The sequence below is a fragment of the Podarcis pityusensis genome (assembly GCF_964106645.2).
Source record: "Podarcis pityusensis genome assembly, chromosome: 10".
NCBI classification, from domain to species: Eukaryota; Metazoa; Chordata; class Lepidosauria; order Squamata; family Lacertidae; genus Podarcis; species Podarcis pityusensis.
The window spans coordinates 3,143,057-3,156,359 of NC_138035.1; the positions used below are offsets into that span (position 1 = coordinate 3,143,057).

At 49.5% G+C, this 13,303-nt stretch overlaps 1 protein-coding gene across 10 annotated transcripts in view; it reads right to left on the reverse strand.

The window, feature by feature from the left end:
* SHANK3 (SH3 and multiple ankyrin repeat domains 3) overlaps positions 1-13,303 on the reverse strand; it is a 447,259-nt gene that overhangs the window by 91,280 nt on the left and 342,676 nt on the right. For all 10 annotated transcript variants that reach the window (XR_013990995.1, XR_013990996.1, XM_081022613.1 and 7 more), the window contains one exon: positions 1,819-1,901. Coding sequence is in view for 8 of the 10 variants with exons in the window: in XM_081022613.1 (XP_080878739.1) it covers positions 1,819-1,901 (83 nt within the window). In the remaining 2 variants the exon portion in view is untranslated. The remainder of the gene's footprint in view (positions 1-1,818; positions 1,902-13,303) is intronic.

Consider the following 13,303-nt stretch of genomic DNA (forward strand, 5'->3'; position numbering starts at 1 on the left):
GCAACCTGTGGCAGAGGCCAGGGAAGGGCACCATCACGTGAGCTGGGATCTCCAGCAGCGCTAGCACCAAGGCTCAGGGAGACATCTCCTGCAAGAGCTGGAGGTTCTCTCCCCACACCTGGAGGGCAGAAAGCAACTCCTGGCTCCAGGCAGCTGCTGCTCCTTCCTTCCCTGCTGAACCGCCTGGTGGTGCAGTGGTTAAGAGTTCTGGACTAGGACCTGAGAGGTAAAGGTAAAGGGACCCCTGACCGTTAGGTTCAGTCGTGGCCGACTCTGGGGTTGCGGCGCTCATCTCGCTTTACTGGCCGAGGGAGCCGGCGTACAGCTTCCGGATCATGTGGCCAGCAGGACTAAGCCGCTTCTGGCGAACCAGAGCAGCGCACAGAAATGCCGTTTACCTTCCCACCAGAGTGGTACCTATTTATCTACTTGCACTTTGACATGCTTTCAAACTGCTGGGTTGGCAGGAGCTGGGACAGAGCAACGGGAGCTCACCCCGTCACGGGGATCCAAACCGCCAACCTTCTGATCGGCAAGTCCTAGGCTCTGTGGTTTAACCCACAGCGCCACTCGCGTCCCTCTCAGGACCTGAGAGACCAGGGTTCAGATCCCACACTTAGCCATCATGAAGCTCACACCGGATGGCCGTGGACCAGTCATTGCCTTCTCCCTGGCAGGCCTACCTCGCAGGGTTGTTGTAAGAATAAAATGGGGAGAGGAAGAACCATGTGCACCGCCTTGAGCTCTTTGGAGCAATGGAAGCAAATGGGATATATATATATTTATATGTATGTATATGTATATGTATATGTATATGTATGTATATGTGTGTGTGTGTGTGTATATTCCCCCAAGGGGGAAGGGGGTGGTCCTGGTGGGCTTCTCGCATGTTACAAAGGGAGCCTGCAAATGAATGTAAGGGAGGGGGGGTAGGGCAGAATCACTAAGGGAAGGAGGGAAGAAGCTCCCTCTACGTGAAGGGCTGGGAAATAGCAGAGAGGAGGCTGCAAACTCTCAGGGGGCCCCCTCCTCCTTTTTCCTGCCAACCGTAAACCCACCCAGGGGGAGTCCTGATTCCTTTGCATCTGGAGTGGAAGGAATCGCTTGGCAGTCTCCCCAAATCACACACTGACATCCCTCTTGGTCCCCACCCCAAAGCCCAGACTTCAGTCTCCCTGGGTATGCCCCCACCCCCCCAAAAAAACCCCCACCCCCACTCCCAGGAACAAATTTCCCCAGACCGCGAGTGCTCTCTCTCTCTCTCCCATTCCAGACACAAAGCCCTCTTCCAGCGGGAATCTAGCCGACCACCCCCCTTGGCAAAGAAGCCACAGCTTGTGGGGGGGGGGAGGAGAAGTGCTTTCCAATTCCTGGCAATGAGCATGTGGGTCACGGCAACCCGCCCCCTCCAAGAGAGGAGCAGGGGAGCCCTCTTCGCGGAGGGGAGCTGCCCCCAAAGGGTAAGAACATGGGATAAAGGAGCATTTCTCAGGGAGAGGCGCCCCCTTTGCAAGCCCAGGGCTGTGGGGTGCCCGTTTTGGGGAGGAGAGGCATCGTGGCATGCAGGAGCAGAGGGCACAACCTGTGCCACACACACACAAAGGATCCCCTGCGCTCTCGGGCATCCAAGGGGGCACCATCTTTGTGTCTCTCACACCCTTTCCCGGAGAAACGCTGCCACCAGACCCCGCCGGCGGGCAGGACCCAGTGCCAGGAAGCCCCGCCATCACCTGGGGCCAGCTCCATGCCACTCCCATCATGCAGCCAGCCCTCTCCCTGTCCTCCCACCGCCGCCGCCCCCAACCCGCCGGGTCTTACCTTTGGCGCCCCGGAGGACGAAGCCAAATCCCTCATGCTCCCTCTTTTGCAGGACGGCCGCCTTCTCCTCGATGATGTAGTCACTGGGCAGGAAAGAGCACAAGAAAATGAAGCCGGGGGGAGCCGTCAGCACCATCGCGCCCTGCCTTCGAGGGGGGGCCTCTTCCCAGCCAGGCGCTCATCGCAGGCAGGAGCCCGTCAGGCGGGGAGGCGGGCAGAGGCTCTCGCCCTCCCGCTCTCCCCGGGCAAAGGAGGCTCCTTCCTTCCCCTCCCTGCTTCGGAGGGGGGGCGCCGGGCCCTCCCCCCTCCCCGCCGCCCGCTCCCCCCACCCCCGCTCAGTCACCTGCATGTGGATGCAGAGAGCTTACTGATCCCGTGCGCGCGAGGGGGGCTTTCCTTTCAACGGAGCCGCCTTAGCTGGGGGGTGGGGGCGGGCAAGAAGCCACCCATCACCTCGCAAAGAGGCTCTCTCTCGCTCCCCCCCCCGCTAGGAGGGGGACCCAAATGGAGAGGGAGGGAGGGTGCCCAGCGGTTGCGCGTTTGTGTGCAAGTGGGGTGCAAAGGGGGGGGGGGTGTGTGCACCAGGAGAGGGCGACTGTGGAGTTTCTTTCTGCTGTCACTCTCACCTTCTCCTAAAACTCCCCTCTGTTGCTAAGTAACTGTCTGTCATTAAAAAAAGAGAGAGGGGAGAGGGAAGGGGGGGTGAGGCAGAGCTGTGCTCCACTGCCTTGCTTTTAACAAAGCTGATGCTATTTCTCAATGGAAGAAAGAGAGGGAGGGAGGGAGGGAGAGAGAGAGAGAGAGAGAGGAAGGAGAGAGCGCAGGCAAATCCAGCATTTTGGGGAAGGGGACCAGTATGGTGGTTGGTGGTGGGGAGAGGGGAGAGGGGAGAAGAAAGCCCCCCTGCCTGAGACAGAGCCCAGCGTGAAAGGCTGCTGTGCAAACCCTCCGTTCTCCACCTGGTCAAAGGATTCACCGGGCATGGCAGAGGAGGTTGCCACGCGTGGCTCTCGCACATGAGGTGTGCTGGCAGGTGCCATGCTTTCTCTCTCACTCACTCACTCATGCATGCATGCACACTGCAGCAGAGACACACGCCCAACACCCACCCACGTTCTTGCACGCACCAGCCGCCCCCCCCCCCCCGGTCTCTCTGCCTGCCAGGGTTCTCTGCCTGGCACACTCAGCTCAGGCACACACCCTCGGGTGGAAGCGCTGCTGCGGCCGGGGACCTGCGTGCTGCTGCCCTCTCCAGGGCTGTGCGAGTGGCACAGGGGTTCAAAGGGCCACCTGTGAACCAGGTGTGGGAAGGAGGTAGACAGACAGGGAAGGATGGGAGACTTCCGAGTGGTTTGCAATCAGATGGCAAAAAGGGTTCCTGGGGAGCAGTGAAGTGGCTTTTGACACCTAAAACTGGCCCGCTGGGACACAGAAAGCTAGCCGGGGGAAAGAACCCACTTTGGGGCTGAAAATGAATTTTGGGTCTCAGGATGTGCTCAGAGACACACCTACCTCGCCTTTTAATTCTAGCTCTAACGTTTTCAGCAGAGACATCACCTTGCCAACAAAGGCCCGTATAGTTAAAGCTATGGTTTTCCCAGTAGTGATGTATGGAAGTGAGAACTGGACCATAAAGAAGGCTGATCGCCGAAGAATGGATGCTTTTAAATTCTGGTGCTGGAAGAGACTCTTGAGAGTCCCATGGACTGCAAGAAGATCCAACCTCTCCATTCTGAAGGAAATCAGCCCTGAGTGCTCACTGGAAGGACAGATCGTGAAACTGAGGCTCCAGTACTTTGGCCACCTCATGAGAAGAGAAGACTCCCTGGAAAAGACCCTGATGTTGGGGAAGATGGAGGGCACAAGGAGAAGGGGATGACGGAGGACGAGATGGTTGGACAGTGTTCTCGAAGCTACCAGCATGAGTTTGACCAAACTGCAGGAGGCAGTGGAAGACAGGAGTGCTTGGCGTGCTCTGGTCCAGGGCGTCACGAAGAGTCGGACACGACTAAACGATTAAACAACAAAACGTTTTCAGCGCTTGGTTCCAAGTGGCAGATCTTGGAGTTCCAGTAAAAAGGAAAGTAGACCTGAAAAGGCTGAAGCGTGCCAGTTTTTCCCCAACCCCCCGGGTAAAGTTTGTTTGTTTGGGTTGGGATGAGTCTCTGTGGAAGAAAACCCAGCCTCCAAGCTGTGGTCAGGGGGCAAAGGTTCATTCAAACCCCTGTTTATCAAGACAAGGCAATTTTTCTGGAGAAGAGCCCCACCAGCCAGACTCTCTTGAAGCCGACGGATAAGCTGTTCTGTCTACAGACAGAACTTGCCAGCTTTTATAGGGATGAGAAAGTTATTGCAACGTGGTTAATAAGCGACCACAATAAACTAGCTTTGCAGGAAAAACACAGGAAAACAGAAATGCTGGTCAAAAAACCTCATGTATTCTATACTTCCTCCAGTCTTTCTCCCATCTCCCTGCTAGCTCCTTTTTGCACTCTAAAAGAGGTAAGGTAAAGGTAAAGGACCCCTGGATGGTTAAGTCCAGTAAAAGGCGACTATGGGGATGCAATGCTCATCTTGCTTTCAGGCCGAGGGAGTCGGCGTTTGTCCACAGTTTTCTGGGTCATGTGACCAGCAGCATTAAACAGCTTCTGGCGCAACGGGACACCGTGATGGAAACCAGAACACACTTCTCCTGGGCATGGTGGGCCAAATGGTGCTAAAGAAGGACAGAACTTTCTTTATGTATGCCACAACAGCAGCAAGAATACTTATTGCAAAGTATTGGAAGACGCAAGATCTACCCACCCTGGAAGAATGGCAGATGAAGGTGATGGACTACATGGAACTGGCGGAAATGACTGGCAGAATCCGAGACCAGGGAGAAGAGTCGGTGGAAGAAGATTGGAAGAAATTTAAAGACTATTTACAGAAATATTGTAAAATTAATGAATGTTAGAATGATGTCAGAATGAAGTTAAGTGGTTTAAGCTGTAATGTTTTAAAGGTGTATGAAAAATGGATTATTAACAGGTGAGAACTTAAAGTTATATTATATTAAGTTAAAGGATTGAGATAAAAACAAAGAGGGAAAGAAATTGCTGAATCAACTAACTAAATTGGAATACAAAAAAAGGGAGGTGTGAGGAGGTCAGGGAAGCAAGGATATGAATATATGACATGGAAAGATTGATGTGTTTTGTTTATAAATGTTTTTTATCTTTTTTCTGTATTTTGCATTTTTCTTTTTTTTCTTTTTCTTTTTGTCTTTTTTCTATTCTTTTTACTTATGTAATTTTTTTTTTCCTTTGAAAACTTAATAAATATCATATATATATATAAAAAGGAAACCAGAACACACGGAAACACTGTTTACCTTCCCGCCACAGCGGTACCTATTTATCTACTTCTGGATTTAGCAACCTTTTTCAGCCATGGGCCGGTCCACCATCCCTCAGACCATGTGGTGGGCTGGACTATATTTTTTTTTGGGGGGGGATGAAAGAATTCCTATGCCCCACAAATAACCCAGAGATGCATTTTAAATAAAAGCACACATTCTACTCATGTAAAAACACACTGATTCCTGGACCGTCCGTGGGCCAGATTTAGAAGGCGATTGGGCCGGATCTGGCCCACAGGCCTTAGTTTGCCTACCCCTGATCTACTTGCACTGGTGTGCTTTCAAACTGCTAGGGTGGCAGGAGCTGGGACAGACCAACAGGAGCTCACCCCGTCATGGGGATTCGAACCGCCGACCTTCTGATCAGCAAGCCCAAGAGGCTCAGTGGTTTAGACCACAGCACCACCCGTGTCCCTTCTAAAAGAGACAGGGCCTTAGGACAGGAACAAACTCAGGCCTATTGCAGCCCAAGGTCTTCGCAGACCCAAGACCCCTCCGTTCTCCTTCCACAGTCCGTGGCCAAGCCAGCAGTCACCTCCAAGCCTTGCAAGACTCCTAAGGGCGATCCATTGATTTCTCTTGTTTTCTTCAAATCTTCGGCCTTTGGGGCAACCTGATCACAGGCCAACCAGATGCCCCACAGCAAAACCAGCAAGCAGGATTTCTGCACAAGACCCCTCTTCCCAACCTGTGGTTTCCAGCATTGCTGCCTCTGATTGGGCTGGTAGCCACTGATAGCCCTCTCCCTCCTCCAGGAATTTGCCTAATACTCTTTCAAAGCCATCCAAGTTTGTGGCCATCACTGCCTCCTGTGGCAGGGAGTTCCATAGTTTAACATGTGCTGCGTAAAGAAAGACTCTTTAAAATCTGTCCTGAATTTTCCAACATTCAGGTTCCCTGGATGATACTATTGGGATATTATTGGGAAAGCGTAATGCTGGTGGTCAACAAAAGAGGTTCAAAGACTCTCTCGAGGGAAATCTTAAAAAATGTAGTATGAACACCAACAACTGGGAAACACTGGCCTGCGAGCGCCCCAGTTGGAGAACAGCCTTGACCAAAGGTGTCAGGGGCTTTGAAGACACTCAAACTCAGGACGCAAGGGAGAAATGTGCTAAGAGGAAGGCATGCTTGGCAAATCCTCACCGGGATCAACTCCCGCCTGGAAACCAATGTCCCCACTGTGGAAGGATGTGTGGATCCAGAATTGGCCTCCACAGTCACTTACGGACTCACTTTTAAGACTGTGTTCATGGAAGATACTTGGCTACAAGTGAACGCCAAAGAAGAAGACTATTGGGTTCCAATATTATGAGAAAGAGAAGGTGGGTCTCTCTCTCCTTTTTCTGCATGCCATGTATACTTTTATAAATTTCTATCATGTTGCCCCTTACTCGCCTTTTCCCTAATGCTGCAACCCCCTTGATAATTTTGCTTGCCCTTTTCCAACTTTGCAATATCCTTTTTGAGCAGAGGCAACCAGAACGGTACACAGTCCATTCAAGATAAAGCATGTGCCTCCTGTCTGCACTTTCCGGAAGCAACTGAAATTATTTTTGTTCTTTTTCACAGCTGGGTAAATGGGTCTTTGCTACGAGCGCCTATTCTGCATGGTTTCAGTTTTGCTGAATAACAATAACAACAGCAATAATATTCAGAAGGCACATTGAAGAGGTTTGAAGGAAGAGGCTGTGCAAAAATTGTGATCCGTAATTCACAGTCTGTTTGCTGCCTCTGTACATGCCTAGGAGGTAACTGGGGCTGCAGCAAACACACAAATGCCCTTCAGCAGTTCTGCTGGTGGGGAGGTCTGTAAAGTGACCGCCAGTTTCCCAAGCTTCCAACCAATCCATCAATTGATGTTTTGCTTTTCAAAACCATTTCCTGAAAGACCTACATTGACTCCCAATACGATTCCAAGCACAATTCAAAGTGTCGGTGCTCACCTTGAAAGCCCTCAACGGCCTCGGCCCTGTATACCTGAAGGAGTGTCTCCACCCCCATCATTCAGCCCATATGCAGAGGTCCAGCTCCGAGAGCCTTCTGGCGGTTCCCTCCCTGTGAGAAGTGAGGTTACAGGGAACCAGGCAGAGGGCCTTCTCGGTGGTGGTGCCCTCCCTGTGGAACGCCCTCCCATCAGATGTCAAGGAAATAAACAACTACCTGACTTTTAGAAGACATCTGAAGGCAGGGAAGCTTTTAATGACTGATGTTTTAATGTATTTTTAACCTCCTGTTGGAAGCTGCCCAGAGTGGCTGTGGAAACCCAGCCATATAGGCGGGGTACAAATTAATAATAATAATAATAATAATAATAATAATAATAATAATAATAATAATTCCCAAGTCAGTTAACAATAAAAAAGAACCTGTTCACCTTTTCCTAGATCCCTACATCACTACAGAGAGATGATCCACATTAAGCTGTGAAGCTTGCAGTGCAGGGGGTTGGGCTGGATGACCTTTGGGGGTCCCTGACAACTTTACAACTCTATGATTCTATGATACCCATCCCTGCTGGAAAAAGAAAAAGAGAGTGCAGGGGTCAAGGGCTCTGACCCTCTAATGATCCCGAACCAAATGAAATTTCCCCATAACCAAGCCCAACCTTCCCCAACCAGATGTCTTCCAGATGTTCTGGACCACAAATGCCCACCGCTGGCCGAGGCTAATGATGGGAGCTGTGGTCCAGAAGATCTGGGAGGTCCCAGGTGGGATGGAGGGTTTGATGCCTGGATCCTGCCCTTCCGCTCTTGCTAGAACAGGCAGATCACCCCACAGCTGCCTTCAACTCCAGCCTCAGTTGACTTGAAGCTGTGTTTTTTGGGGGGGGAAATGCTAGTCTACGCTGACATATCGGTTGCCGTGGAAACCACGCCAGAGCACTTCAAGGATCAGAGAAGCAGAGGGAGAAGAGGAAATTGACAAAGGAGGAGCCTGTGGAGGAAGGAAGAGGCGCTGCTCTCAAACGGAGGAATGTAGCAAGCGCCTTCATCTAAGACTTTGCTATCTGCACAGACGGACAGCAATGGCTCTCCAGGGTTTCAGACTCAAGAAGTCTCTCCCAGCCCTGACTAGAGATGCTTTTGGGGACTGAACGGATGCCTGACCGCTGAGCTATAGCTCTTCCTCTTGGGAGGAAGGGCAGGGTGGATAAAAATCAATGATTTTTTAAAATAAAAATCAGATTTTTTAATTATTTAAATTGGATTTCTTTGATTTAAATCGGATTTCTTTGATTTAAATCGGATTTCTTTGATTTAAATCAGATTTTTTTAAAATTTAAATCAGATTTTTAAAATAAAATGCTCTCGGAGGAAAAATCTTTCTAAAGATAGTTTTCTATTGAAGTTACATTAAAGTCCAAAGGCTATTCATCAGGAAATAAGGATTTGTTTTAAGTTTTCATATGGGCTAAAACTCAGTCTAAGTTTTATTTTTTAATTGTTTAACCACATCAGTTAACAAACATGGATACATATGCTATTATGTTATTGTTTCAGTTAAATAAATTGTTTAAATTGTTATTAAGGAAATGATTATTTTTCTCCTGCCAATAAAGCACAGCAGAAGAGTTGTCCAAATATAAACAGTTCACTTATCAAACCTCCCAACGATTTCATAATTATGTGCCTATGTATTTCTAATAGTATAACCAAATCAGTAATTTTTGATATAACGGTAAAAACTACTCTGAAAATTGATTATTCCAAAAACGAAACCTTCATCTGGTTGTAAATATTAAGGTGATACCAGCAAGAATGAGACTTTCCGTAAAAAAATAAAAAAGATTCAAATCAAGTCTTATTGACTAGTGATTTAAACTGATTTCATTTAAATCAAATCCACCCTGATGAGGGGGAAGAATAGAGAGCAAAGGCCAAAGTCAAGAGCAGACCAGAGCTTGCAGACCTGGTACTGCTTCACAGATTCAGAGAATCACAGAATTGTAGGGTTGGAAGGAACCCCAAAGGTCATCCAGCTCAACCCCCTGCAATGCAGGAATCACAGAGTTCTGAACAAGGCTTTTCCAACCTGACACCCTCCAGATGTTCGGGGGCTAAAATTACCACTGGTTGGCAAAGGCAGCTCTGAGCAAACGGCCGACATCCGTCTGTCTCGGGAGACGATGGAGGAGAGCACCTTGGGGTGAAGTCAAAGGGTTGGGAGCTTGCACCGCCTGCTGTGGCTGCAGATACCAACAGGGGAGAGACAGGTTTTGCTGCAGGTGGGGCAGAGGAAGGCATTTGGCTGCACTGCTGCTGGTGCATTATGCTGTTTCTTCTGATACCCAGCTCCACCTCTCTTTCAAATCGGAAGCAGTGAAGGCGGTGAAGTTCCTGCGTGAGTGTCTGGAGGCGGTTGGAAGATGGATGGCGGCTAACAGATTGAGGTTGAATCCTGACAAGACAAAAGTACTGTTTTGGGGGACAGGGGGCAGGCAGGAGTGGAGGACTCCCTGGTTCTGAATGGGGCAACTGTGCCCCTGATGGACCAGGTGCGCAGCCTGGGAGTCATTCTGGACTCATATCTGTCCATGGAGGTGCAGGTCAAATCCGTGTCCAGGGCAGCTGTTTACCAGCTCCACCTGGTACGCAGGCTGAGGCCCTACCTGCCCATGGACTGTCTCACCAGAGTGGTGTATGCTCTAGTTATCTCCCGCTTAGACTACTGCAATGCGCTCTACGTGGGGCTACCTTTGAAGGTGACCCAGAAACTGCAACTAATCCAGAATGCGGCAGCTAGACTGGTGACTGGGAGCGGCCGCCGAGACCATATAACACCGGTCCTGAAAGGCCTACATTGGCTCCCAGCACGTTTCCAAGCACAATTCAAAGTGTTGGTGTTGACCTTTAAAGCCCTAAATGGCCTCAGCCCAGTATACCTCAAGGAGCGTCTCCACCCCCATCGTTCTGCCTGGATGCTGAGGTCCAGCTCTGAGGGCCTTCTGATGGTTCCCTCACTGCGAGAAGTGAGGTTACAGGGAACCAGACGTAGGGCCTTATTGGTGGTGGCACCTGCCCTGTGGAACGCCCTCCCATCAATGTCAAGGAAATAAACAATCACCTGACTTTTAGAAGACATCTGAAGGCAGCTCTCTTTAGGGAAGCTGTTAATATTTGATGACTCATTGTATTTTAATTTTCTGCTGAAAGCCGCCCAAAGTGGCTGGGGAAACCCAGCTAGATGGGCAGGGTATAAATAAGTTGTTGTTGTTGTTGTTGTTGTTGTTGTTGTTGTTGTTGTTGTTGTTTTCCTCCCTGGTTGATAACACCATAACTTATTATGTTTTATATATGCTGTAAGCTGCCCAGAGTGGCTGGGGAAAACCAGCCAGATGGGAGGGGTATGTACATATGCATGTATGTATAAATAAATAAATAATAATTATTTATTATTATTATTATTATTATTATTATTATTAGACTCAAAGAAGCCACACAGGCACCAGGAAAACAGAGAACATCTACACAGACAAATATGGGTGGCCTAAAAACACTGCAACAGAGAGACGACCCTTACCTGGGTCCTCGCTATATTTATTTCTGTGACATATGTATGGTCAGAAACACACGCCAACCACCTGGGGCACCCAGGAGACCTGTTGCCATAGGCCCAGAAGCGCAGGTTACACTTGGCATCCACCAAAACACCCTCCCAAGCACCAGCCCTGCCACACAACCGAGCACCCGCCAAGTAAAGATGGCACAGAAGACGCTCCAAAACTCCCAGGTAACGGCTGGAGACGGCAAGCATCCTCAGGGGGTTCAGACATGGGAAAGATGTAGGGAGCAGCTGTCCAGTTGAAAGACAGCTCCTCTCAAGCTCCAAGGAAAGGCCTATGGGAGCACCTGTTTTCCACCTGCCAGAGGTGAGCAGGGAGCAAGAGTAGGTGGAGCCCCAAAGGTTGTTTAACTCCCCCATCCAGGTGAACACGAAGCAGGAGCAAAGTCGAAAGGTGTTAGAATTCCTGCTCCGTGATTGCAGTCATGGGATTGTTGTCTTTCACATGACGGTGTATGTTTTGACTCCACAGAGTGGGAAGTGATGGAGACAGGATGTTTGTGTTCCTGTGTTCCGTGAAGTGGGACCATTGTCCTTTGTTCTTTCTCTTTGCTGTGTGATGCTAGAGAGAGAGGGAGCCATGTTGCAGTGCTCCGTGTGTGTTTATATGTAAATAAAGTAGATTAGCCAAAATGCTGAGTTGCTGAGGTCTGTCATGCAAGGTGCACAAACTCTGTGGATCCCAAAGTGTGCCAGTTTCGGTTGGCATCGGTCGCTGTGATGTTCGGGCAGAAGAAAGCTTTTGAAGCTCCTGAACAATTGACCAGGAGGGAGAGAACATGCCAGTCGGGCAGGTGTCTCTGCCAGGGTCCTACTCGAGTGTGGGCTGAACTCCTGACAAAAGGCACATTTTAGCCAAGGAAAGAGCAAGGCAGTGCAGTGCTTTAAAGGAAAATATAATGAAAATGATGTACAGATGGTATATAACACCAGTGAAATTAGCTAAAATGTATAAAACAAATAATAAATGTTGGAAATGTAAGGAAAAAGAAGGTACCTTTTACCATATGTGGTGGGAATGTAAGAAAGTGAAGGACTTCTGGGAAATGATTTATAATGAGATTTTAAAAATGTTGAAATATACATTTGTAAAAAACAACAACAGAAGCCCTTTTACTTGGTATTATAGTTACAGAGATTCATGAGCATGATAAAAAATTGTTTTTATATGCGACAACTGCAGCAAGAATACTATTAGCCCAACAATGGAAGCAGGAAGAATTACCAACAAAAGAGGAGTGGCAGATGAAATTGATGGATTATGCTGAGTTGGCATCCACAAGTAGCACTGTATATTAAAAAAAAAGAAAAGGAAAGAGCAAGGCAGGGGGCAGGGAGGGAGGGGAGTGGCCTGGGGAGAATTCCAAGGGCCACACAGAGGAGCCTGGAGGGCCACCTTGAGCCCACAAGCCTTTTAGGTGCTTTAATGGGCTTTTAGCAGAAGTCATTCTCTTCCAACAAGGCAGCTGCATGTGTGCGATTGCGGGAGTTTCGCTCTGGTGACCTCCATCCTTGCTTTGCTCGAAGAAGCCGGCGATGAACACAAATGAATTGGTATGGACTTTCTGTATCGGCTTTCCATGGTGGAAATGGCGAGGAAGCTCAGGGACCGAAACGACGGATTGAAACCTGTGCCTGTGGGATGCGCACTGGGGGACGGAGCAGGAAATGGGAGCCCAGGCACTTTGGAGACCAGCAAATGGAAAGCAAGCTATATCGGCACAGCTACAGCACCCGCTACCTTGAGGGATATCTTCGGGAGAAGAAAAGACTCAAGAGTAAACCTGACACACCAGAATGCAAGAAACCAGCCATCCACGGCCTGCCACTAACCCAGTGACACGAGAGTAAGCCTACTGTCTGCTGACTGGTGGTGAGGACCCGGAGGCTGTTGCTCTCTCCTTCCTCCCCCTCTCCCGAGCCCAGCTCCATCCAGATGGCCCCGTGAACAGTCACTCCTTTAATCTCTCCTCCTGGAGAGCTAAGCCTCCTGATTGAGTCAAAACAATCCCTAAATTATCTGCTTATTCCCAGCGCCTTCATTTCCAGGCCTGATCTCAGATCGCTTCCGCCCGTCCGTCAGCCAGACTGAGACTTATCAACTGCATAAAAGGAACAGAGGGCTTCCCTCCTTTGTGGACTCCTGGGTTCTTCGGTCTCGATGTTTTCCCCAAACCTTAGAGTGGCAATCATGCAGAAAGACTTCCAGAACAAAAAAATGGCATGGATCAGGGCAATGACCCATCTTCTCCAGCACCCTGTTTTCACAGGGACCAACCAGATGCCCAAATGAGAAACCCACAAGCAGGATTTGAACACGAGAGCAACTCTCCCAGCAACTGGTATTTGGGAGCTTTGCCGCCTCCAGCTGTGGAGGTGAAACATAGTAGCCATCAATAGGCTTCTCCTCCATGTCCAATGTCCAAGTCCAATCCTCTTTTAACACCTCAGCGGAAGCGGCTTCAAAGCATCACGAAAGGCTGTTTCAAAGTCCTGTTGCAAAAAAAGGTCCCCACCCTG